At 40.2% G+C, this 26610-nt stretch overlaps 2 protein-coding genes and 1 long non-coding RNA gene across 4 annotated transcripts in view; 2 read left to right on the top strand and 1 right to left on the bottom strand.

Annotated features, from left to right (window-relative positions):
* Positions 1 to 10842: 10842 nt before the first annotated feature.
* On the bottom strand, positions 10843 to 12167 carry LOC123944837. The gene is made up of 3 exons (XR_006818854.1): positions 11730 to 12167; positions 11583 to 11655; positions 10843 to 11029 (listed from the first exon to the last, which is right to left on the bottom strand). It is a non-coding gene; the product is annotated as an uncharacterized LOC123944837 (long non-coding RNA).
* Positions 12168 to 12296: 129 nt separating this feature from the next.
* On the top strand, positions 12297 to 21796 carry ZNF770 (zinc finger protein 770). Of its 2 annotated transcripts, XM_046010032.1 has the most exons (3): positions 12297 to 12383; positions 17015 to 18730; positions 20611 to 21796. In XM_046010032.1, exons 2-3 carry the CDS (start codon positions 17071 to 17073, stop codon positions 20697 to 20699), a joined length of 1749 nt encoding a protein of 582 aa, XP_045865988.1. In that variant the 5' UTR covers positions 12297 to 12383; positions 17015 to 17070; the 3' UTR covers positions 20700 to 21796. The 2 variants fall into 2 exon arrangements, with proteins under 2 accessions (XP_045865988.1, XP_045865987.1); XM_046010031.1 differs by having other exon boundaries at positions 17015 to 21796.
* A 2198-nt stretch (positions 21797 to 23994) lies between these two features.
* AQR (aquarius intron-binding spliceosomal factor) overlaps positions 23995 to 26610 on the top strand; it is a 99134-nt gene continuing 96518 nt past the window's right edge. The window contains exon 1 of the mRNA XM_046009156.1: positions 23995 to 24250. Coding sequence (XP_045865112.1) covers positions 24176 to 24250 — 75 coding nt within the window. The 5' untranslated portion in view covers positions 23995 to 24175. The remainder of the gene's footprint in view (positions 24251 to 26610) is intronic.

The raw sequence follows: 26610 nt of genomic DNA, 5'->3' as shown, positions 1-26610 counted from the left end.
TACAGGGATATAAATCTGAAGGAATAGTTGCCATCATAAAAACATAGAAAAACCCTATTTATCTGTCAGCAGGACAATGGGTAAATTAAAGACATCCATGCAATAGAACATGAAGCAATCATTAGAAAGAATCAGGTTGATCTATACATATTTCCGTGAAAAGATATATAGAACATACTAAGTGAAGCAGGCAAGCTGCATAGCATTATGTCACTTCTGTGAGAGAATGACACAAGAAACATGTGGGTTTTTTTTTCTTTACATTCAATTATCCAGCATATAGTACATCATTAATTTTGGATGTAGTGTTCAATAATTTATCAGTTGCATATCACACCCAGGGCTCATCGCATCATGTGCCCTCCTTAATGCCCATCACCCAACATTTGTTTTTGTATATCTATGACATAAGGCACGCTCACATACAAATTTTTAAAAAGGTCTGAAGGAATATATGCACACCTCTTACGAGTGGTTACCTCTGGACAATGTGCTGAAGGGGGAGGAGGATAGTGGTGAAAAGAGACTATTTTTTACTTTACAGACTTCTACTTGCTTGTGGTAGGTAAGATTCACCAAATGCACATGAGTTAAAGCACAAGCAAACATACGGAAACCATTAAACAACCGGAGAAAGATTAAGAAATCATCAATTATAAATGCGCAGGGTATAAATTTGAAAAACTGATTCCTGAGATACATCATATAACCACTTTATACACTAGTTCTTCCATAATTATGTATATATTACTGTGCTGGCTTTACTAGATTTCTATTTTGCTAATGCTATGGATTTTGAGGTTTCAATATTTTTTTTTTTTGAGAGAGAGAAAGTGAAAGCACGAGTGGGAGGAGGGGCAGAGGGAGGGAGAGAGAATCTCAAGCAGGCTCTACACTCAGGGACCCAATGTGGGGCTCTATCTCACAACCCCATCATTGTGACCCGACCAAAATCAAGAGCTGGACGCTTAACTGACAGAGCCACCCAGGCACCCTGAAGTTTTATTTTCATTTAAACTTAAAGAGGAGGGGCACCTGGTGGTTCAGTCAGTTAAGGGTCTGCCTTAGGCTCAGGTCATGACCCTGACTCCGCAAGTTGACCTCCCTGCTCAGCGGGGAGTCTGCTTCTCCCTCTGACCCTCCTCCACTCATGCTCCCTTCTCTCTCTCATTCTCTCTCTCAAATACATAAATAAAATCTTTTAAAAAAACATAAAGAGCAAAAATAATACCTTCTATAAAACTGATAAGTAAATAGTTAATGTGCCAGTCTTTTATAATCATATACTCCTTTAGATCTCATATATACATTATGGACCATAACCATATTTTAGACTGACTGGATATCAGTGTAGTATGATAGAAATAATGTGAACTCACGTGATAAATGCAGCACACCAATGAGTTCAGATGGAATCAGTTTTCTTGCCTCATGCTTTCAGCTTTCAGAACTTTCTGGAATTCAGAGTTACATCTAAGACATTGTGAAACCATATAGTCTGCTGCTTCTCTCTTCTGTCTAACACATACTGCTCCTAGCTGGAATGCCCTTCTTTCCTTGCCCAACTGGCTAAATTAAATTTAGTCTTTAAACACCATCTGTCCAGTGAACTTCAAAGTTGAATTGTTTATGGACCAGTCCCCTGTAGACAACTCCCATCCCACAGGTCTAGACACTTACAAAGTTCCTGGAACAGCCCTGGAAAACTTGTGTGAGAATTGGGCTAAAGGGAAACCCTATCTAGGGAAGCGATGAATGGACAAGTACTGTTAATGTTACATATGTCAAATATCTGTTGAATGAAAGGTTTAAAATTTCATAACGTTGTTGCATGATACAAGACACAGTGGGTGAGTGTATTCCTAAATGACTAAAATTTAGTGAATTTTAAACTTCTTTTGATCACCCTCTTGCACCAAAGACTCACAAAAAAAAAAACATAAATAGAAATTTTTAAAAAATACTCATCTTTAGTATGTGAAATGCATACTGGCATTTTCTAGCCTATTATAGTCAAAACCGCTTTTTAAAAATACTGATCGAACCCTAGAAATGGATCATCCCCATCACAGTTTGAAAGATCCCAAACTAAACAATATGTGTTGACAAATGATTACAAACATTGTCAAATAAAGAACCAAAATGTAACTAAAATTGCAACCAGAATTTTGTTCCTTTTTTGCCCTTTCCACTTTCATGTTGTTTCTCCCCATTTTTAGCACCTTGTTTGCCCAAGTGGGGGGCAGGAATTCCCATCCTAAAGTTGGATGACATCTGGCCTGAACCACAGGACGTGTGCTGAGACAGAAACCAGAGGAGCCAGCAATCTGGGAGTTAGGACTGTCTTAGCCTATTTTGGATATTTGGTCACATTATCTGAGATTACATGTAAACTCACCTGTTTCAGTTTCTCAGAAGGCAGTTTTTATAGTGTCATTTAAAAAGAATTTTTTTCTGTGTTGTTTAATGGTTTGGGTTAATTTTAAACAAGGGTTTATGAAATGTGAGCTGGTGCCAGAAAAATGTGGGTCTCTTGTTGCTTCCCTAGGGAAAGTAGTGGCACTTTTAATATTATAGATCTTAGTAAAGTGTCTATATTTATTTTGAGGACCTAAAAGGCAAAGCAAAATATGGGTTGGGTAGGGGTGTTTTTAGTGTATATGTAGACCAAATTGCACATGGCCTGAGTAAGAAAAAACTGTCCTTATTAGAATCTTGTTTGTAACAAACAGATCATTATTTAGATACCATGAGAAGAAAAGGAGTTAATTATATGAATATTGTATCATTTAGGATTAACACTGCATGTGACAGACTCCAAAATAGTGGTGGATAACAGTCTTATCTTAAACAAGATAATATTTAGCCCTCTTAGAAAAGCTAAGACGTAGACAGTCCAAAACTGGCCTTGCTCCATGGTGTCAAAGGACCAGGGTTCTTGCCTGTTGCTTACTACTGGTGTTTCTGTCAATGCATTCAAATTTTAGAATGCTGAAAGTAGAAGGGAGGAGAAATGGCATGCCCCCTCTCTTTAAGGCTATGACCAGCAAATTGCACACACCAGGTCCCCCTGTAGCCCATTAAACAGAATATAATCACATGGTGGTATTTAGTTCCAGGGAATGTTGGGGAATGTAGTCTTTGTATCAGGAGACCATATAGCCAGCTAAACAGTGGAAGGTCTCTTACATAGGAAGATGGCAAGGATGGATACCAGGAAAATAAGCAGATTCTCCCACACATATCCATGTCCTGGGATTTAAAAAAAGGGGGGGTGGCACCTGGGTGGCTCAGTGGGTTAGGCCTCTGCCTTCGGCTCAGGTCATGACCTCGGGGCCCTGGGATCGAGCCCCACATCGGGCTCTCTGCTCAGCAGGGAGCCTGCTTCCTCCTCTCTCTCTGCCTCTCTGCCTACTTGTGATCCCTGTCTGTCAAATAAATAAATAAAATCTTTAAAAAAAAAAACAACTTTAGGCTCCATTTCTGCAATCTTTGCCTCTCCTCAGTTTCTCTTTCTCCTTTTTTCCCCAGTTGAAGGGAATTACAAAGAGCACGAGTCTGCTTGGCTTAGTTGATTATTTGTTATATGGCAGAACCTGCAATGACAGGACAGCATGTGGATGGCTGGAACTAGAGCCAATCAAACACTAACCACAAAGCTGGGAAACAGGGTCTAGCCAGGCACCAGGAAGAGGGAAATGAATGTTGTGGAAGCAAGCAACAAATATCTTTTTTTAAAAAAAATATTTTATTTATTTATTTGACAGAGAGCTAGAGAGAGAGCACAAGTAAGCAGAGTGGCAGGCAGAGGGAGAGAGAGAAGCAGGCTCTCTGCTGAGCAGGGAGCCCGATGTGGGGCTTGATCCCAGGACCCTGGTATCATGACCCGAGCTGAAGGCAGCTGCTTAACCAACTGAGCCACCCAGGCACCCCAAGCAACAAATATCTTAACACAGTGTCTAAAAGGCAGCTCTAAGTTAACACGTTCCAATCAAAATTCTTAATTTCTCCCCCAAATTCCACCTCCAAATGCACTACTGTCCGCACAGTTGCTTATGCCAACGACCTAAGCATAATCCTTGAGCTTCTTTTCCTCTCACTCCTCATATCCAATCAGGACCTGCTACATATTATGTGGAGCCCAATAAAAAATTAACATGCAGGGCCCCTTGTTGAAAAATTACCAAGAATTTTAAGACTCCAACAGCAGAGCATTAAACCAACTGTGGAGTCCTTCCAAGTGTGGGGTCTGGTGCAAGCACACATGAAGGCAGACATGCCTCCAATATACATCTCATGAAATAATAGAAAATATATATTGGTCTCTGTCCCCAGTTCCTGGCACACAGCTCCTAAAACCCCTATCAATTCCTAAGTAATAAGAGCAGTACAAGCATCTTCTGTTCTAATGAGGTGACTTTGGGTGGGTTCCTGGATGGCTCCTGGATAAGAGGGAGTCATGATTAGAAGCTTGGGATTTTTAGCCACAACCCCATTCTCTTGAGAGGGGCAAGGACTGAAAATGGAATTAATGATTGATCAGTCATGCCAACATAATAAAACCTCCATAAAATCCCAAAAGTATGGGATTCAAAGAGCTTCCAAGTGGGTGTACACATCTATACCAAGACAGTAATGCACTCCAGATCCATGGGGACAGAACCTCCCAGACCTTGCTCTAGGTATCTCTTCATCTGGTTGTACCCCTGTCTCATGTATCATATCCCTGAATGAACCGGTAAAGGTATGTAAGCATTTCCCGGAGTTCTGAGAGTCCCTCTAGCAAATTAATTGTGCTTGTAGAGGGGGTCATTGAAACCTTTACTCTAGAGCCAATGGGTCAGAGCCATGGACAATACGAAGCTTGCAACTGGGGTCTGAAGTAGTGGTGGGGAGAGGCAGGCTTATGGGAGTGAGCCCTTAACACATGAGATCTGAGGCTACCTCAAGGTAGACAGTGTCAGAATTGAGTTGAATGGTAGGACACCCAGCTGACATCAGAGTTGGTTTGTTGTTGTGAAGAAAACCCCCCACATATCTGGTGACTAGAAATGTCAGAAGTGGTTTGTGTTAGTAGGAAATTCACAGGGAAGAAACTCAAAGTAGAGGAGAACTGGGTATTTCTCTATATAGGAAGGGAAAAAACCCAGTTTTTCCTTTGTATCTATGTGAAAGTTACTTTCATGTGTCAACTCAACTGGGCAACAGAGTGCACAGACATTTGGTTAAGCATTTTTCTGAGTTTGTCTCTGAGAATGTTTCTGGATGAGATTAACACATGAATCAGTAGATGGAGTAAAGCAGATTGCTCTCTCTAATGTGGGTGGGCTTTATCCAACAAGTTGAGGGCCTGACTAGAACAAAAACAACAAAAAATATGAGGGACCACGTTCTGCCTAGACATAAGTCTTTTCCTGCCCTTAAACTCGAACTGAAACTTCAACTATTCTTGGGTCTCGAGCCTGCCAGCTTCCACCATCAGCCCCCGAGTCTGAAGCTTGTCAACCGCCAATCTTGGGACTTCACAGCCTCCATACTTACATGAGCCAATTCCTTATGAGAAATCACTTTCTTTTCTTTCTCTCTCTCTATCCTACTGGTTTGTCTGGAGAACCATAATACAACCTCCAAAACATTTTTTAAATTGGTAAACCTGTCTCCATCTCCATGATGACACTTTGGATCTTTGGTCCTGGACTAAATGGTGTTGGCCTCTTAACAAATGTACCAGCTTTCACTTTTGCCCCTGCTTCAGTGGTGTTCAATTAGAGAAGCAGAACCACAAGAAAGGACACACTCACACATAATACATATATAACAAATGTATAAATATAAAATATACATATCATATATGACAAGGATTTACGTAAAATATCACATATTTCAAATACAAAAACGTATTTATTTATTTATTAAGATTTTATTAATCTATTTGACAGAGAGAGAGTCAGTGAGAGAGGGAACACAAGCAGGAGTGGGAGAGGGAGAAGCAGGCCTCCTGCTGAGCAAGGAGCCCGATGTGGGGCTCGATCCCAGGACCCTGGGATCATGACCTGAGCTGAAGGCAGACACTTAACAACTGAGCCACCCAGGCACCCCACAAATAATATTTAAATGTACAAAATATAAATCACACATTTGTATATGAAATATATTTAGATAAATATATTAAAATATAAAACATTTGATGCTGAGTGAAAAAAAATAAGAACAAAAAGTACATATATTGAGTACCAAATATGCTGTAAGCATCGTACTACATATTTTATATATGGTGCAGTAGAAAGAATATAGGTTTTGGAGTCAAGACAAGACTGGATTTGAAACCAACTACTTGGGATACCTGGGTAGCTCATACAGTTAATCATCTGCTTTCAGCTCAGGAAATGATCCCAGCGTCCTGGGACTGAGTCCAGCATTGGGTTCCTTGCTCATCGAGGAGCCTGCTTCTCCCTCTGGTTGCTGTTCCCCCTGATTGTGGTCTCTCTCTCTCTCTCTGATAATAAATAAATAAAATCTTAAAAAAAAAAAAAAAAGAAACCTACTCTTGTACTCACTAGCTGCATGACATTGACAAGTCAACTAAACTCTAGGTCTTCATGTTTCCTAATTCATAAATAGAGACAAAAATATTTCCTTTTGAAGTTCTTGAGAAGATTAAGAAATTAGAAAGCAATCATAAGGATATCACTGACCCTGAGAAAAGAATAGAAGACATCAGGCAGCAGACCCTTACTACAGAGATAAAACAGTTAAAAAAAAATCAGAGATGAAGAGTGCAATAAACGAGATTGAAAAGAGGCTTGATGCAATGAACAGCACGCTGGAAGAACAGGAGGAATGAATTTGTGACCTAGAAGACAAAATAATGGAAAATAATGAAGCTGAACAACAGAGAGAAAGAATTATGCAATGGGAGAATGGACTTAGGGAACTGAGTGATTCCGTCAAACATAGTAACATTCATATTATAGGAGTCCCAAAAGTAGAAGAGAGAAAACAAGGGGCAGAAAATTTATTTGAAGAAATAATAGCTGAAAACTTCTCTAAACCAGGAAAGGAAACAGATATCCAGATGTAGGAGGCACAGAGAACTCCCATCAAAATCAACAGACAGGTAACCGGCAAGACATTGCAATTAAGTTTGCAAAATTCAGTGATAAAGAAAAGATATTAAAAGCAGCAAGACAAAAGAAGTCCTTAACCTACAACTCTGTACAGAGCTGATGAAAGATTCTTTTGATGATTGCTTCTTCTACTGACTCAGGGTCCCTCAAAGATCTGAAATGGGAACTCCCGTTAGGACCCTAATGAATGTTACATGCCGCAAAAAATAAAGACATTTTTCGGTAATGCAGAAAAAGGATTTTTCACATTCCCTAAAATATTAGAGGAATAACAGTTGGAATGTAGACAATGATTCATTAAAAGTTTGCAGGATCCAGATTTAGGAATCGATGTGATTGCAAAGTTGCCAGTGCATCCCTAGGGTACACTGAATCCCTAGGGTAGCTGAATGTTTAACAAGGTCATTGTTAATGGCAATCATGCTTGGCAATGTGGTAAATGTCTGGATTCATAAATCAGAATTTAGGCAGCATAACAACTGGAAGGAGAAGTGACCTCTGCATTTGTGTTAACACTTAAGAGGCTTTTGCCATAAAGCATCACCATGTCGCCATTGGAAAGTAGTGTGGAAAATCAGGCTTGTTGGGGTTAAGTTGTTGTAGGAGGAATTTAAAGCAAAACATTACAGGCGAAGCTCAGAACCTCTCGTGAAAATCTCGATTATCCTCCTACTCCTTGCTTTTAAAGAAGTTATTCAAAGGGAGAGAGAGAAAAGACTGAGTATTGGGGTTAGAGGTTAAGGTACTCACGTAACTGAGCGGAGTGTGCAGAACTCAGCCACCCAAGTTCAGAGAGTTAGTTCACATGGGTCGTTCACCCAACTAGCAAAGCCCCCAGGCTATGGGGTAAGGGAGTTACTGACTCTGGGTCAGAGAACACACTGGAAAAAGCCCTAGGCCTAAACACAAACCATGACTATTGAGTTTTTATCTAGTTGGGAAGCCGGGTCCTAAACAAAAGATCAGTAATACCTCACACATTTGCCCCCACAATCGAGCAGCCACCAGAGACAGTTTTAATACCCATAGCACTACATGGGTTTGGAGGATGAGAAAAAAAATGCTTCCATCTCTTCTGGCTCTTGTGAGGATAGTTATTTTTTGGAGGGATCAAAAGAACTCAAGAAACTAAGATCCAGAAACAGGAGAGAGGTCACAGAGTCAATCTCTCCTGACCCCATAAACAAAAACGCTTGGTAGATACCATAGCTCTCCCCTCTCTCCTTGGTTGGCCTACACCCCAGTATTAAAGTAGTATGCGGGGTTTCTGTAATCAATGTGGGTTCAAAGGTCAGACCCAACTCTAAATGTGAACAAATGTGGTCAAAGTCCTATGTTGAGAATGCCACCTGTTTTCAGGGTAACCATGGAACTCCAGGGCTTTTGAATTTGAACCAACATAAATTGGGTAGGGTAGGATGGATTGGACTGGGTAGAGTAGGGTGCTACTGCCTAACGAGTCCCGGAAATCCTATAGGCATTAGCGGCAGCTTTAGAGAAAATTTCTAGCAACCCTTCAAGAGACTGGACTAGCCTGGAAGTTGGATGTGGTCCAACTGCCTTAAGTAAAATATAGCGGTACCACGTTTTACCTTCTGATTCCAACTCACCACCCCTTACCTCCAGCCCCTGCCACCCCCTCAGAAGTCCTATACTAAAACACACAAGAGTCTGCAAATATTTTTCTTGAGAAAATGCATGACAGGAAAGAGAGTTTTATTCACCAAAAATTCTCTTTGAAAGGGAATACTGTCTTTGTTGGAAAAATCCTTTGATAATTGCTTGGGGGGTAGAAACTGACATTTGAGGGCACCTGGGTGGCTCAGTGGGTTAAGTCTCTGCCTTTAGCTCAGGTCATGATCTCAGGGTCCTAGGATTGAGTCCCGCATTGGGCTCTCTGCTCAGCAGGAAGCCTGCTTCCCTCTCTCTCTCTCGCTGCCTGCCTCTCTGCCTACTTGTGATCTCTGTCAAATAAATAAAATCTTTAAAAAAAAAAAAAAGGAAAGAAACTGACATTTGAGGGGTACTGGTTTTGGTGGCTTATCTGCAGAAGGCAAGGGGATGGTTTTATTGATTGATTCTCGAGAGAAGGGGGAGAGATGAAAACAGGAGATGTGAACTCCCTGCTAGATCAATCACTTGGGGGCAAGAAGAGCTTTAGCAAGCATTAAAACTCAATTTCATAGTTTCTTTCCTAAAAATATTCCAAAGACATATGAAAGATGCTAAAAGTGTGGACTCCTTTCAAGTGCAATTATCTTGGATGCACTTGGTACTAGCTGAGTTGCTAGAAACTGACAAGGAAGCTAAGTTCTACATTCAAAGTGTTGTTGCTAAAAAGGAGATAGGTAGCTCTAAAGGTTAAGAACTACCAAGGAGGATACACACACACTAGGAGCAAACTGTGAGAGCAGGTATCATGAAGATGGTCACAGGCCACAGAACTGGGTTTTCATCCAAGTTAACCAGATATTCAAGGAGTAGGAAGCCCCTCGCTGACAACGTGGCTATTCTAATCTTGCCGCCGCTGTGCTGTCATCCATCTTACTTCTGAGTGAGTTTTCTACTACACAAATGGAAGCGTGCCATACCTGTGATCAAAATTCTTCAGTAATCCCCCATTGCCTACAGGATTAAAATAAAGAAGAAAAAAGAAAACCTCTGCAAGGCATTTAAGGCTTTTCTCAGCTCCTTGCAAACTGCCTGGTGAGCAGCAGGGGCTCTAAACACTGATGTATAAATAAGTAGGACTGGCTCTCTCATTTCTATCAGGCTCCACACAAAAATCACAGGAATTATCAGTAAAGTCACCCCGGCCATCTGTTGAAATCAAGACAAGCCCTCACACCCAAACCTCCATAGCCTCCTTCTCTGCTTATTTCTCCCCTCGGTCCTCACCAATATTTTACATATTAGATATGATATATTTTCCTTATTTAGTTTGTTGTCTGTATCCCTCTGTAGGCATATAAATACATAAAAAATAAACTACGCACGAAAAATCTATGAAGACAGGATTGTTAACTTTTTAATTTCTTCACGACTCTATCTCCAGTAACTTAGAACAGGACTTGGCACAGGGCTTAAAATCTATGTAGGTCGGATGGATGGGTCGATGGATAATGAAAGCCTCAGCTCAAAGACAATCTCCACCTGAAGCTGCCAGCAGATTTAGACATTTCTCCTCCCCACTGCTGTCCCGTACATGTCTTCTCTTACCATATTGTACTTCTTTGCATGTTGCTCTGAATTGAAAACTACAGCGAAGTTAGGGCCCTCACCGTTTCATCTTCATATGTTTACAAGTGAATTCTTTGTATTTTGTACATGACAGGTCACTGAGTGAATGATTATATCCCCATTTTAAAGATGCAGAAACTGAGATTCAGAAAGGGTAAATAACTTTTAAGGACACACACTATTAAGTTGCAGAGGTTAAGATTTATCATAAACATATGCCACACCATTCCTTTACTTTTCCTTGTCACACTACCATCTCTCCCTACAATGTTCTAGCCTGTCCCCCACATTTTCTGCTTCCATATTGAACCCACTGCTAAGTCCCTGCTCAAATCTCACCTATTTAGTGAAATCTTCCTAATGACTTATTCATGGTAATTTCTCCCTTTTTTCTCCAGAGAACTCCGGAAATGACGTCAGTTCAGGGTGAATGGGGTACCTGGCCTTGGAGAATAACTTACCCATGTCTCATCTGTGTTCCACACTCCAAATTCAGACTCTTGGTGCAAAGGCCTACTTATTTTGCAGGTAATGCACGCTCCATTGGTTCCAACTTCAGGTAATGTTCTCTTATGGTCTGCACATCTTTCCTGACGATTTATGTGGTTGATGATGGAGGCAATTATTTGCATGATTTGGTTGAGCTGAGCTCCCAGAAGAACCTGCGAAATACAGCAAAGTATCCAAAGTTATCTGAACACACAGCGTCCCTACCCTGAGGTTAGCATTTAGGACACCAAAAATTTTCCCTTCCTTTCTGTCTCTGCTTCTCTTGGAAGTAAGGGCTTCAACCTTCTCCAAATGTGACTCCTTCAAGCTTCCTACATAAAAAGCCAAAGCTTATGTCCTATTAGCCATTTCCTCATGTTGCCATATGGGAAATAGAGACTGACTTTTCATTGGCCCAACTTTTTCCTTTTTAAATAGAGGAATGTATACCAACATTAGAAATAACAATTTTGGGGGCACCTGGGTGGCTCAGTGGGTTAAAGCCTCTGCCTTCGGCTCGGGTCATGATACCAGGGTCCTGGTATTGAGCCCCGCGTCGGGCTCTCTGCTCTGCGGGGAGCCTGCTTCCTCCTCTCTCTCTGCCTGCCTCTCTGCCTACTTGTAATCTCTATCTGTCACATAAATAAATAAAATCTTAAAAAAAAAAAAGAAATAACAATTTTTGTTGTCAGTGGTCCTTAGCAAGTAATGCAAAAAGCTACTTACAGTTGAAAGAAAATGTGCTTGTTTCCTGTCCTCATGTCCTCATCGCTCAAGCTGAGACACTTAAAATCGGAACCTGCAAAAATTCGCAATAATTTTCCACTGTTTTTTGTACTTAAAATCTTCGGTAGATATCTAAACATCCTATACCTGATAATGTGCCATCCGAGTCTGTAAAAGGACTGCAACGTTGAACGCTTCGTTGTGTCCACATCAAATACTGAGGTTAATTTGGGAAGAAGTAGTGAATTAAAAGTGCAGTTTTGGGCTAAACACCTATATTCGAATCCCATCTCCATCGTCTACCAGCCATGGAACACTGAGTAAGTTTCTTAACGCCTCGATCTCATTTTCCTCATTTTAAAATGATCCCACCCCTTCATAAAGTTGTACGTAATATAAAAAGTGTAGTAAATAATAAAGCTATTTGAGGGCTTACTGTGCTCTAGGCACTATTTAAGCACTTTACATGCATCTCATCTAATTGTCGCAAATCAGAAGAACCGGCCTTCTTCACGTCTCTATTCTCTTCCCCGCGAAACTGCAGCGCGGGGCGAGCAGCCCCAGGGGTGGGGATCAACCTCTGGAACCCCGTTTCACGCCCGACTCGCAGACCGCGCCTAAGCGACGGCGGCCCTGGGGTGGGGGGAGCCTGTTTCCAGCCGGACCGCGTCCCTGGGCGCTCCAGTGCGCTGCGCCTGCGCGCTCAGCCCGTCGCCGCGCCAACCCTACGGACGTGCGCTCGCTGCCTTCGCGGCGCCTGGGCCCTGGGATGCGCGCCTGCCCGCTCCGTGTCAGCTCCAGGTGCGTGAGGAGGACTAGAGGAGTCTGTGTGTGAGGCGGAGCGATCCCCGGGAAGGGTCGGGCCTTCCTCGATCCCTCCAAGGAGCCCGGGGACCCATAGCGGGGACGCCACGACCTCAGCTCCCATTCCTTTTCCAGTCCCCCGCCTCCCGACTGCGTCTCTTGGGGAGCAGCAATCCTTTAGAGGAGGGCGCAGAAAGGATGCATTTCCCCCTGCTGGGGGTCGAGTCGCATGAGGCATTTCCCCCTGACTGCGGCCAAAGCCGTTTTCACCCTTGCCCTTCCTTTCCTGGTGTGGGATTTTGCAGTCTCTGGGCTCGGCTCGACTCCGTACGTGCTTATGGGTTGTGGGTGATTAGGGCGACGGCCGGACTTCAGGGTCTTCTGTCCTTTGCAGCCCGTCTGGGACGAGAGGTGAGGGTTTACGAGCTTGGGCCAGGGGAAGTGGGGGCAGAAGCAGCTACCAAGAAGGAAAGGCTGTGATAAATGTCGCCAGAGATTATACCCCATTTGGAAGTGGCCCGAGTTTCTCTCAGGGCTTTCGTCTCCTGTTCATTGGCTTTTGTGATGTCCTTACTGCGCTTTTATTATGTTAGTTAGTAAAAAAAAAAAAAAAGAAAGAAAGAAAGAAGGAAAAAAAAACACCAAAAAGCTTTCAGCCTTGAAGCGTAAATGAAATTTTTTTAAATCGGTTTTTACGGTCTTCCAACTGAGTGTGACTTGCAGTTGTCAGAATAATCTTCAGGTTGAACCACTGAGATTTACTGTTTTTATTTTCAGTTTAACAGGAAGAAGTATACGGAGTTGGCTTTGGTTTGTTTTGTTTTGGTTTGGTTTTAATATTACCACCACCAACAATAAAATCAATTGAGAGGACAGAGAATCAGTTGAAGTGGGATTTGCAGCTCTATCAAATTAATGTGCACCCTGTAGAAGTACATATGGGACTGCCCTTGGAGCACTAGAGATCCCTGAGCTATCACTTATAAATAGCAGATGAGATCACTTGTTGCCACCAATGGTTCTAACAAAGTAAAGTGCTTTCCCACACGGTATAAAGGCAAATGACAATAGTATCCAGTCTTAACTGTTAGTGGTAGTTGATCAGCCATAGACACTCTGGCACAGGAACTGTAGGTAGTCAATTCCTGTTATAATCAGAGATGGTTGTGTTGTGTGGTTCTAGTCTGGGACTTCTTTCAAGAGTATTCCATAGATACTATTAAAGAGAAGGAAAGATATACGGTAGGAATAGAGGAGATTGGCTCCTGGACAAAATCCTTTGTGTGATCTTTCAGTCCTGAAGGCAGACAATGGCATGTCTTTGGCTGGCTAGCCTTATTAGAGGGGAAAACTGCCCTCTCCACACCAGACCTGGGCATGGCCAATGCATTGCAGTTTTCTGGAGGGAGTTGCAATCAAGGACTCACCCCATGTTTGTACTAGCTTGGGTTGTTGGCTCAGTTACCTGCATTCAGAAGGTCTTGGCCCGGTGCTTTCCAGGCCCCTCCATCTCTGCCAAGACCCCTTGGGTGGGTAGGGGGAGGGGCTTGCTTGAGGTACTTTGCTCTGTTTTAACTCAGGACTTTTCCACTTCTAGCTCTTCCTTCCTCTTCCTCTGGCCCAGAGGCCCATAATGAGGCAGAAGCCTGTAGTTCTGGCCTCTGCAGGGAGATGCGGTGTCTGCTGCATCCATTTGATCCTCACCTAGTGTAGTTCTGTCTAATGGACCCTGGGAACCGGTACTTGTTTTGCCTCATCCTTGCACTGTGGCAGTAAGTGAATAAAGGCTTGATTATTATTTTCATTTTGGCTCTTTGTCCTAATTGACCACCCTGACACCTGATAGCTTGACAGGAATGAAATAAATTGCCAAGTTTAGGGATTTAAAGAGTGTTCACCAGTATTCTCTCTAACCCAGTGTACTGAAAATGCATATGAATAGCACCAACAGTTGATTGTTGCTAACATGGATATCTGTGTTATATGGCATATTTTGTAAATTAATATAGTGGCTTGCAGTCAGAGTCTTTTATTTTGCATAGATTTGTATGGCATATTCATTTGGCCTCTAATTACATTTTTTGGTAAATATTTCAGGGTTATATGGGCCAAGTGAAAAAAATTAGATACTGCTGCTTTCCTTAGTAATCCTGCCTCATTCTGTGGGCCCCAGTTTTACCTAGTGGATTACTTGGTTACTTTGAATAAAGTGACTGATTTGTTGTGGTTTCCTCTGACTAATGTTGTGTGAAGAGATGTACCAGGAACAGCTTTCACAACATTCTTACCTCTTTCAACAGAAGTTTCACAAAACAGTATTCATCTTTATGTTAGGCAGTCTGATATTTTCTACTCTTTATTAAACAAGACTGCCGATCGTGACCCACTGAATTGATTTCACAGTGTATTAATGGTAGCAACATGCAGTTGTGTTTTTCAAACACAAAAACACTGTAATAAAGCACCTCGTAGAAGAAACTTCTTCGATAAACGAATGTTTTTGTTTCTAATTCACATTGCTGAAAAGAAACACAGTGGATATGTTTGTGATTTTGTGTTTAGGGTATCTTCTAGGAGAAAACAGTATGCATATATGCAAATAGTATATATGTTGGATGTTTGCTAAGTTAACTGACAAAAGAACACTGCATTTGTGGTAGATTTAACAACTTTCTGATTTCAAGTAGAAGATACAACATTAGAGAGGTAGAGCAGCTTTTTTTTTTTTTTTTAAATCTCTGACTCCTTTATTTAAAGTAAATGCAATAGTAGAAGAATGAGAAGATTGGTTTCTCTGATAAAAGAAGATAGGGTATACAGTTTTTGTGAAAATACCTAGTAATCTTTTGCATGTGTCCCACAGAGTTACATTAGCAAAAGCATATTTGTCTTTATATTAACTCCAAAACCAAAATGATCCTTTTATTACATTGTCTGAAAAGTGAACCACACTTAACTTTCAGTTACTTAGCCATCGATAAGAATATTAGTAGCCAATTTGCCTCATCTACTCTGTACCTGTTCTTTCAGGAATTCCACAACAAATGCAAAGAAGAAATGCAAAGAACTATAAATTTAGTTAGTTAATTTATTTCTTTTTCTTTTTTTTAGTATGTTTATTTCTTAGTTAGAAACCCTGAAAATACGTAATATGTAGACAAGGATAAAGTTTTAAAATTTGATTAGTGTTGAGCTAATACCTCCCTTTTGTATATCACTTCATAGTTTTCCAACACATTTAGATGGATTATTTCCATTGATTCTCACAACTTGATGTGGCATGCAGCCAGGAGGCATTTTCCCTGTTTTAGAGATGAATTTATTTCCTGCACTGAGATCATACAGTAACAAATCAGGACTAGAACCCAAGTTATCTGGGGCATTTTCTCCCAGTTGTCCGTGTTATCTTTGTTGGTCCAAAGAGGTAATTAAAAGTAAATACTATTAATAATGTGGCTAAGTAATCCAACCTTGGTAACTGAAACGTTCTCTCAGATCATACCCATGGTATGCTATAATTAAATGCAAATAATCTTATTTTTAGTTTTACATTTTAATTCTTTTATATTTTATTCTTAAATAATATTTATATTTTCTCTTATATTTTAATTCTTTACTTTAATTCTTTATATATTTAATTCTTACTTTTATTTTGTATTTTAATTCTTTACCATTCTAGCTTAATTTTTAAAAAATGACAAAGCAGGACACCTGGGTGGCTTAGTCAGTTGAGCGTCCAACTTGATTTGGGCTCAGGTCATGATTTCATGGTCGTGAGGTGGAGTCCCACATTGGGCTCTGTGCTCAGGGTGGAGCCTGCTAAGATTCTTTTCTCCTACTGCCCCTCCCCATCCTGATTCACACACAGGTTCTCTCTCTCTTTCTCTTAAAAATGAATAAATAATAAATAATGACAAAGCAACTAAATAATGATGACACTACTTGATAGAGAACTAGGAATTAGCCTATTTATAATGTTAAGAAATTTGACTCCTCCCCTTTTTAATGTATTGTCTCAACTAACTAGAAATATAGCTTAAAATTATGTAGGTTTTTAGAGATTTTTTTACAATTTTTTAAATTTATTTATTTATTTATTTATTTATAAGTAAGCTCTACACCCAGGGGCTTGAACTCATGATTCTGAAATCAAGAGTCGTATACTGTACTGACTGAGCCAGCCAGGCACCCCTAGAAATTTCTTTTAAAGACTCATCATTTCTTTTCTTTTTTTTTTTTTTTAAGATTCTATTTATTTGCCAGAGAGAGAGAGAGTGAACAGGCAGGTAGAGTGGCAGGCAGAGGCAGAGAGAGAAGCAGGCTCCCTGCCAAGCAAGGAGCCTGATTGAGGACTCTATCCCAGGACACTGGGATCATGACCTGAGCTGAAGGCAGATGCTTAACCAACTGAGCCACCTAGGCATCCCAAGACAAATCATTTCTGGGTGTGAATTTAGTTTTATAAATCTAAAGCATTCATCTAAAATGGTTATTAACTAACTTTTTAAACATAGAAAAAGGCCAGGTTCTCCTGTGCCCTTAATATCTTTAACCAAAGGACAACTTAAATTATTTTTTATATGAATAAATAAGTTTTAAATTAATACATTTTTATTTTTGATTTTTAGACATCTGTGGAGTTTAAGAACATGGAGTTCATCAGAGTATATCACTGAAGAATACGATGGCTGAAAACAATTTAAAAATGCTGAAGATTCAACAGTGTGTAGTAGCCAACAAACTACCTAGAAACAGGCCATATATTTGCAATATATGCTTCAAGCACTTTGAAACACCATCAAAATTAGCTAGGCATTATCTCATTCATACTGGTCAAAAGCCATTTGAATGTGATGTGTGTCATAAAACCTTTAGGCAACTGGTTCATCTGGAGAGACATCAACTAACTCATAATCTGCCTTTTAAATGTAGCATTTGTCAACGCCACTTTAAAAATCTGAAGACATTTGTGAAGCACCAACAACTTCACAATGAAACGTACCAGAATGATGTTAAGCAGGTCAGAAGACTGTTGGAGGCCAAGCAAGAAAAGCCAGTATATGGGATGTATCATACTTTTACCACAGAGGAAAGATGGGCATTACACCCATGCTCTAAGTCTGATCCTACATACAGCTCTACAAAGAAAAGAAAGAATATTCACGCGTGTACAATCTGTGGCAAGATGTTTCCATCACAGTCAAAACTTGATAGGCATGCACTTATTCATACTGGCCAGAGGCCTTTTAAGTGTGTCTTGTGCAGTAAATCTTTCCGACAGTCAACTCATTTAAAAATTCATCAACTCACACATTCAGAAGAAAGACCTTTTCAATGTTGTTTTTGTCAAAAAGGATTTAAGATTCAGAGCAAACTTATGAAGCATAAACAAATCCATACCAGGAATAAGACTTTTCAGACTCTTTCATTAAAGGTAAAGAGTCCAGAATCATGCCCCCTGCCTAATAAATTAAATGCAAAGCAGGATGGTTTTGAAAATGGCGATCTAGGTGAATCTGAGGAGAATAATCAACTTGATGTCCACTCTATTTATATCGTCCCTTTTCAGTGTCCAGAGTGTGAAGAGTGTTTTGAATCAGAGCAGATTCTCAATGGACATAAGTGTTTTCCTGCCAGAGGTGGCAAAATTCCAAGCAGGCTCAAAAGAAACTACAACTATAAAACCATTGTGAAAAAAATCTTGGCTAAACTTAAACGTGCTGGGGGTAAGAAATTAGATAATTTTCGATCTGAGAGAAAAGTAAATAGAAACAGTTTCTTGAAAAATTATGATCTTATTTCTGGTGAGCAGAGCCCTGAACAAACCCAGAAAACATTTATGGGTTCTCTTGGCAAACATGGAACATATAAGCCAGTTGGCAATAAAAAGAAGAAAACATTGACTTTGCCATTTTCTTGGCAAAAGCACTTTCAGAGCCAAAATATGGGTAAAAACTTGAAAGGTATCCTTACAACAGAAAACATGTTAGATAACTCCGTGAATAATAAAGATGTATCTATCTATGGTTCATCAGGAGAGGAATTCTTTGATAACTGTGAAGTGCTTCAGTGTGGTTTTTCAGTTCCAAGTGAAAACATCCATACTGGACATAAGATGTGTCCTTGTGACAAATGTGAGAAAGTGTTTCCTTCTATATCCAAACTACAAAGACACTATTTAATTCATACTGGACAGAGACCTTTTGGCTGTAATGTTTGTGGGAAATCTTTTAGGCAATCAGCTCACTTAAAAAGACACAAATTAACTCATATTGATAAGATTCCTTATAGAAGATCTCTTTGCCAAGAATTTGAAAATTTGAACCAACTTCTCATTCATCCAGGTGATAACATTAACTATAATACTTCCCAACAATGTCAGACTCTTGGTTTCCAAAAATATGAGGTCTCAGAGTCAGATCAGATACCAGAAATAAAAGTTAAGGCTGAATCAGAGGATTTCGTTCTTAGTACCCCCTATAGGAACAGGCAGCCTTATCTCTCCAGTGCACTACTGCAATCAGAGCAGAGCCAACATGGTCACTGTTGTAGTTATTCAGGGCGTGCAGAGAGGAATGATGGCCTTCTTTACCAATGCAGCGTTTGTTCCAAAAGTTTTAGATCTCCATCTAAACTGGAAAGACATTACCTAATTCATGCAGGGCAGAAGCCATTTGAATGCTCAGTTTGTGGCAAAACATTCAGACAGGCTCCTCACTGGAAAAGACATCAACTTACTCACTTTAAGGAATGACCAACCACAAGATCTCAGATTCAGTTATGTAACTGACAGAACCAGGAACACATTTGTGGTCTCTCTGGTGATCTTGTTCTTAAAGCCTATATCATTTAAAATGTGTTTTCATTAAAAGGCCTTCGTTAGGTTTGAGTGATGTCATAGGCAGTTGCTTATCCTGAAAGTAAGAGCCAAGATACATAGAAAATTAATACAATGTTTTAGGAACAGCCAAATTAATTTTTAGCGGGAAGAGCATGGTTTGATGCCATATAGAAGACATTTATTTATTTTAATATATACTTTGACTGTATTGAAAATGTAAATCCATGATGCGGTACAATAACTAAGTTCATCTTTTTAATGAATTATTTCTTTTTTTTTTTAAAGGAATTATTTCTTACTGTATGCCATCTCCTTTTAGATCTATTCAAAAGACAGAGGTAAAAGTTGGGTTTGGGCTGCAGCAAATAGCCCCACTACATTTTATTTTGTTTCATATGAAAGCATAATTTTGTCCACCTATGGCTCAAATTCCATTGCAAAATTTTTTCTTGTAAGTTTAAAAACTGAAGGCAGTAAAAGTGAAGATGGATGAAAAAAATCGTACTTTATTTTCATTGGTCTTTTGCAAACCATTTATTCTTAGGACCCTGGTAGCTTCACCTCCTTTTCCAGAGGGGATTAGAAGTTGGCCTTTTGCGTGTTTGTTGTCTTTCCCGAAAGAGCTGAAAGGAGAGAGACTAGAATGCACCTGTATACATTTATCATGTTTACTAATCAGGAATATTTTCCAAGTGCCATAATCTTTTTGAGGATATGTATGCAGTATTATCTTTTCAGAGGAATAAATGAAATTCATCTGTTTACTAAGTAATTGACAACAGTAGTCGTACAGACTTAAGACTCACCTATAGATCTGCATCTCCACAAGACTTCTGTTTTACTTCAGTAAAACTTTGTTTTTGTTTTTTTTTAAAGATTTTATTTATTTATTTGACAGAGAGAGATCACAAGTAGTCAGAGAGGCAGGCAGAGAGAGAGGGGGAAGCAGGCTCCCTGCTGAGCAGAGAGCCAGATGTGGGGCTCGATCCCAGGACCCTGAGACCATGACCTGGGCTGAAGGCAGAGGCTCAACCCACTGAGCCACCCAGGCACCCCAGTAAAACTTTGTTTTAATGCCTCTTGAATTGAGTGGTCCTGTGACTTAACTAAATCTGTTAAGTTTGATCAAATGGCAACGACTAGGTCTAGTTCTAGTTTTTAATTCTGTTGTTTCTCTCAAGACGTTAATGCTAAAGAATGTTATTTTGATCCTTAGCAAATAGTTTTGATTAGTAAGGTAATTATTTCCAATAGTAATAAAGTGCTTATGGAATTGAGGGTATCATTCTTCGAAACAGCACTGTCATGATTGGGAAATACTGAATCTTTTTTTTGTTTGTTTGTTTTTTAAGATTTTATTTATTTGACAGAGAGAAATCACAGGAGAGGCAGGCAGAGAGAGAGGAGGAAGCAGGCTCTCCGCTGAGCAGAGAGCCCGATGCGGGACTCGATCCCAGGACCCTGAGATATGACCTGAGCCGAAGGCAGCGGCTTAACCCACTGAGCCACCCAGGTGCCCCAGGGAAATACTGAATCTTAAGCTATAAAAGACATAATCACAAATTGTCCTTTGTATTTGCCATTTTTAAATAAAATCTTTAAGAATGACATTTCTTAGTAATAAAGTAACCATTATCTTTGAAGAGAAGAACAGGTGGGTGTTTGTCCTAGTGTACTTAAAATAGTGACAAGCCCTCTGTTGAGAATGGATAATAAACATTCTTTGCATTATAAGCTCTTTGTCATACTCTTTAAGAATTCTCTTTGTATAGGAGGAAGCAGGAAGAGAGGTTGGTATCTTCTTTTTCCAGTGCATTTTGAGAAACGTGGGCTTAATATACAGAGATAAAATGTAACAGTACAGATAAAATGCCCAGTGTGTATTAATATGCAGGAGAATCATGTTTTAAAAGAATTTCTCTTAGGTTTCCTCCAGATATGTTCCTCCAATGCAATCAAGATGATGGTTTACAGAATTTGCTTTACACAAAACTTTTCAAGAACATAGCTATTACATAAAAATACGGAATAATTAGTTCATATTTTCCAAGAATATAGGTAGGTTCAAGGATTTTTTGTTTGAAATGATGTATTTGGGTATTTTTCAAAGCTATTTATTTAATTTTATTTGAATCAAATGTCTCATTTAGCCATTTCCCAGCTCAAACAGGGAGAGTCTTAACAGTGTTGTGCTTGTATGATTATTAGATTTTATTTGCTTAAGTGATACTACTATACTTTTTTTTTGGCCCATGACTTTTTAAGCTGTTTCATATTGAAAGTTGGAATATTGTAAAAAATTTTGTCAAAGATGTACCGTAGTGCTATTTGAAGTACCTGTAACAATCCTTATTTACCTTTATCACTGCAAGCTTCTTGTGGAAACTTTACAGGAATGAAAATAAACCGTATACCTCCATGATACAAAAATTAAACATTAGATGTTAAATGATGATTTGCTGCATGCTAGAACTGTTAGTATTGTTGAATCAATTACTTTGGTTTTCTGAAAAAATAAACTTTATAAATACCTTTAAAGAGATTTATTAAAAATTTTTTGTTTGGGTGATTCCAGGCTGTAGCATGATTACTTACTGAAGTAGTTCCATTGGCTGAGTTAGTGGAATTATTGTTTCTTGTTTTGTACTGCAGTAGGGCCAACAATTTTAAGACGAAATGTGTGTGTGTTGAAAGAAATTGGGTGGTGGTTAAGAGTCCTGAAGAATTTAAATTTCAGAGTATTTTAAAAATAAACGTCCAAATTACAGAGTTTCGACTTTTTTTTTTTTTTTTTTTAATAGAAGGCAAAAGCACATAATACTAGAATAAGGCACTGATGGCCAAACACTTTCCTGGGCCCACTCCAACCCACCTTTTACACTGAATTTCCTAACATGGATATTTAATCATCTCCCTTCTACTTATTATTTTTTTTTTTTTACTTTTCCTTTTTAGTACATTTCTTTGATAGTTTATTATCACCTACAAAAGAATGTTAACTGCATTACATGTCACATGATCTACCTGTTTACCCATTTATCTTCCTTTTTGGCCTTGTTCCAGATTTGTGCTAAAGAAATAAAGAATTAGTTCCTCCCATGCATATTCTTGCTATTCTTGTCTCCATTTTGTCTACCCACTATTATTTTAAGTTAGATACAGACTTTCACACTGTTCAAAGAAGAAATTCAGTTCAGCCAGATTTTATTTGTCTTTACATGATTATGGGGAAAAAACTAAAGTGTTTAAAACTGGCTTGCAGAAAACATTTTTTTAAATGATGAAATGACTTTTACTTACTTATTTTTTTTAACATAATCTCTATCCCAACATGGGGCTTCAACTCGCAACCCTGGGATCAAGAATAACATGTTCTATTGACTGAGCCAGCCAGGAGCCCCCAAAATGTTTCAATTTACATGTTATGTTAAATAACTCATATTTGGGTTTTCTGTTGTTTTTTAGTAATCTCTACACTATACGTGGGGGGCTTGAACTCATGGCTCTGGGATCAAGAGTCCAGGCTGCCTACTGAGCCAGCCAGATGCCTCAAGGACTTTTTGATGAAACAGAGTATCTGCTTTTTAGAAGCAGGAAAGAACATTTTAATTCCTATCTTGAACTTTCTATTGCTGGTTAGAAGGACTTAAATTTCAGGGCTAACTGCTGGGGTTCAGTTAGCATTAAGAGGGAAAAAAAAACAAAAGTTGACACAATGGTATTATTAAAGGAACATGGAACTCCTAATATTTTACATCTACACTGGCAAATTTCTATTCATTCTTTGAGTTTGAACTTAAATACTACTTCCTCTGGAAGCCTTTCTGATTTACCCAAACAATCCATCCCCTGTGCTCCCACTGTTTTTTGTTCATAACTCCATTAATTGCAACTGTTGATCAGTGGTTTTCAAACTTTAGTGTGCATTGGGATCATACAGAGAGTTTGTTAAAAGCATGGATAGTTAAGCCACATTTTCAGAGTTTCTCTCACGTCTGGTGTTGGGCCCAGTAATTTGCATTTATTTGCATTTATGCAGGTTAGCTATTGGGTCAAATTTGAAGTTGTGTTGGGAAAGAAGGGAGGATAGGCCAAAAAAAAAAAAAAAAAATCCACTGCACCTTGTTTAAAAACAGATAACAGTTGGGACAAAAACCTTGAGTTTTACCTGTTATTCTGGTTACTGTTGTATCTTTTTGTTTTTTTATATTGAAAATCCATTTTACACCTACTTTCTTCATTGCCTCTTCACTCACTAATCTGTCAGCCCCTTTTTACCTAGTAGCCCTTTCCCCCTAGTATGGCAATAGGGACGGATTGCAAAAGGCATGAGGAAACTTTTCGGGGTGTTGAATATGTTTAACATCCTGATTTGGGTGATGGTTTCACGGATGTAGGGCTGAAAACAGATCAAATTTTACACTCCAAATATGTGCATGCAGTTCATTGTATGTCAACCTATACCTTCATGAATCTTATAAAAATATTTATAACCAAGCCCCTCACACCCAGCCCATGTTTTTTTCACTACTGCTTTTTTCAGGTTTGAGAGAACTGCCAAGTCTCGCCGACGTCGGCAACTCTACCGGGAGAACGCTCGCCCAACACCACCTACCTGCCCAGGCATTGAGACTTTATCCGCACTATCGGGTGCGTCCTCCCATATTCCCGCTAGGGGGCGCACGCGGAGGAGGCCGAAGCCCTTGCATTCTCTAGCTCAGACGCAACGCCTGCACGAACTTCCGGCCCTGTTCCGTTCCGCTTCCGGGGAAATGTACGGGCTGAAGTACGCGCTCCTCTGAGACGTGAACAGTGAGGATATTTTGGCCCGCGGGCTCCTGGTTCGCGGAGTTGGGCAGCCCAGCTGCTTGTTAGGGGAAGCGCGTCGGGTTCACCACTGCTCCGAGCGGACCTTTCCTTTCCACTGGAGCGGAGTGAGAGTGCTGCCATGGCGGCCCCTGCTCAGCCCAAGAAAATCGTGGCTCCTACGGTGTCCCAGATCAACGCGGAGTTCGTAACCCAGGTGCGCTTGGCCGAGTCTGGTGTGTGTGAAAGGAGGAGATGTCAAGGCTCCTGAGTCCTGGGTCTGGGATTTTCCGTGGGACTGGGAGCACCCAGGAAGCATTCGTTCGTCAATTCATTCGCTCAAGTTTTCGAACTGAGTATCTGCTCTGTGTCGGCCACTGTGTTGGGCGCTGGGGATACCATAGGGAAAGAGCCGCCTTGCCCTACGGAGTACAGGTTCCAGGGAAGATAGAGAAATAAAAAGAAATATACTAAGCGAGCTTCTCTGTACTGGAGTCTGTCGCAGAAGCGGTAGATTCACAGAAGAAAGCATTCCAGCTTATCTGAGACTGGCAGGGTTTCGTTGCCGAGATGATGCCTAACAGAGAGGAAGGAGCAGAGTTTTTCTTAGCCTTAGTTAGAGTAACTAGGCTTTGGAGTGGAGTGACGAGAGTCGGCCAAGACACCTGCTCCAAGTAAATGCATCTATGAAGAGAACAATGGCGTTATCCGAAAGCATTCATTTAGAACCCTTTTACTGTGTTGCATTGTGAACCTCGGTGGGCTGTGAAAAAAACACCTGTAGCCCTCAACAACATTCCTAATCCTTATTTCGCCGCTTTGGGTGTTGGTTAAGAGTGCAAGTAGTTCCCTGCCCAAATTATCCCATCTTCGTCTTTCTTCTCTGGTCCGTCTCAGGTTTGCCAACGCAGAAGCCTTAGGGTCATTTTGAACCCCCATTTCCCTTAACCACTATGTGTTTACATTCTAAATATCTTTCAAGTTTGTCTGCTTCTTTGTACACTAAATTAGGTTGCCCTTGTTTACTCTCTAGGCCTAGGCACCCTAACCTGTCTTGTGGTTCCTCTTGCTTTCCCCCAGCCCATTCTTCATATTGCTGCCAGTGATTTTACACAAATGCAAATCCATTCATATCACTTACCTTCTTAAAATCTATAGAGTTCTAATTTCTCTTAGGATAATGACCAGGATCCTTCAAAATATTATGTAATTTGGCATGTGCTTATATCCAGTTTCCGCTCTCTTTCTAACTCTGCTTTAGCCATACTGACCCGCATTTACTTAAATTAGTCATGCTTTCTTTCACCTACTGGTCTTTCAGCATTGTTCCTTCTGCTCAGAATCCTCATTTTCACCCACATTATGCGATTAACTCATTGTCATCCATCTACATACATTACTTGGGAGAAGCTTTCCTGACAACTTAAACTAGATTAGAGCTCCCTTTTCCCATGTACCTGTATTTTTACGGTTAAAGCCATTTATTAATTTCCTTCGCTCAGGAAGCTTAGATTTTAGAGATGAGTCAGACAAATTAACAGTACAGTTTCAAATAGGGATAAGTGGTATCAGGAAAATGAAGCAGGGTGTTATGGCACTGACTAGGGTGGGGAGTATGAAAGGCAGTCAGGAAAGTTCTCTCTGAGGTGACATTTGAACTAAGACCTGAATGTGAAGAAATGCCAGCTTGGGGGAGAGCAGAGAAACAATCCAGGGAATAGCAAGTGCGAATGCTTTATGGTGTGAATATAAAAAATGCCGGAATAGAAACATAAGAGGGCGAGTGGGATGAGATGAGGACAGATAGTATGTAGACATCATATCATACATAGTTTTGGAGGGTGAGATGAGAAGTTTGGATTTCATTCTCAGTACAGGAGATTTTTAATTGCAACCCAGGGAATTTTTTTTTTTTAAAGATTTTATTTATTTATTTGACACACAGAGAGAGATCACAAATAGGCAAAGAGGCAGACAGACAGAGGGGGAAGCAGGCTCCCCACTGAGCAGAGAGCCCGATGCAGGACTTGATCCCAGGACCCCGAGATCATGACCTGAGCTGAAGGCAGAGGCTTTAACCCACTGAGCCACCCAGGCGCCCCAGGGAATATTTTAGAAAGGATCTTCTGGCTAATGGGTGGAAACTGGATGGGAGTGAAAGAGCAAAAGTAGCAGTAGGGTTACCAGTGACTCCAGGTAAGAGATGATGGTGGTTTCTACTATTAAAGATTAGGATAGGGCGCCTGGGTGGCTCAGTTGGTTAAGCAACTGCCTTCAGCTCAGGTCGTGATCCTGGAGTCCTGGGATCGTGATCGGAGTCCTGGGATAAAGTCCCGCATCAGGCTCCCTGCTTGGCAGGGAGTCTGCTTCCCTCCGACCCTTCCCCTTCTCACGCTCTCTCTCTCTCGCTCTCAAATAAATAAAGACTTAAAAAATATATTAAAAAATAATAAAAAAATAAAGATTAGGGTAGGTAGGCTGATACATACGGAGGCTAGAGGCAGCAGGACTTGATGATTGATTGTGGAAGGATGGAGGAAAAGATGAATTGGGCATAAACAACTAAGTGAATGGTGT

Source organism: Meles meles, chromosome 6, assembly GCF_922984935.1.
Source record: "Meles meles chromosome 6, mMelMel3.1 paternal haplotype, whole genome shotgun sequence".
Classification (NCBI taxonomy): Eukaryota; Metazoa; Chordata; class Mammalia; order Carnivora; family Mustelidae; genus Meles; species Meles meles.
The sequence above is the reverse complement of the archived record's forward strand: the minus strand, read 5'-3'. Positions and strand labels throughout refer to the sequence as shown.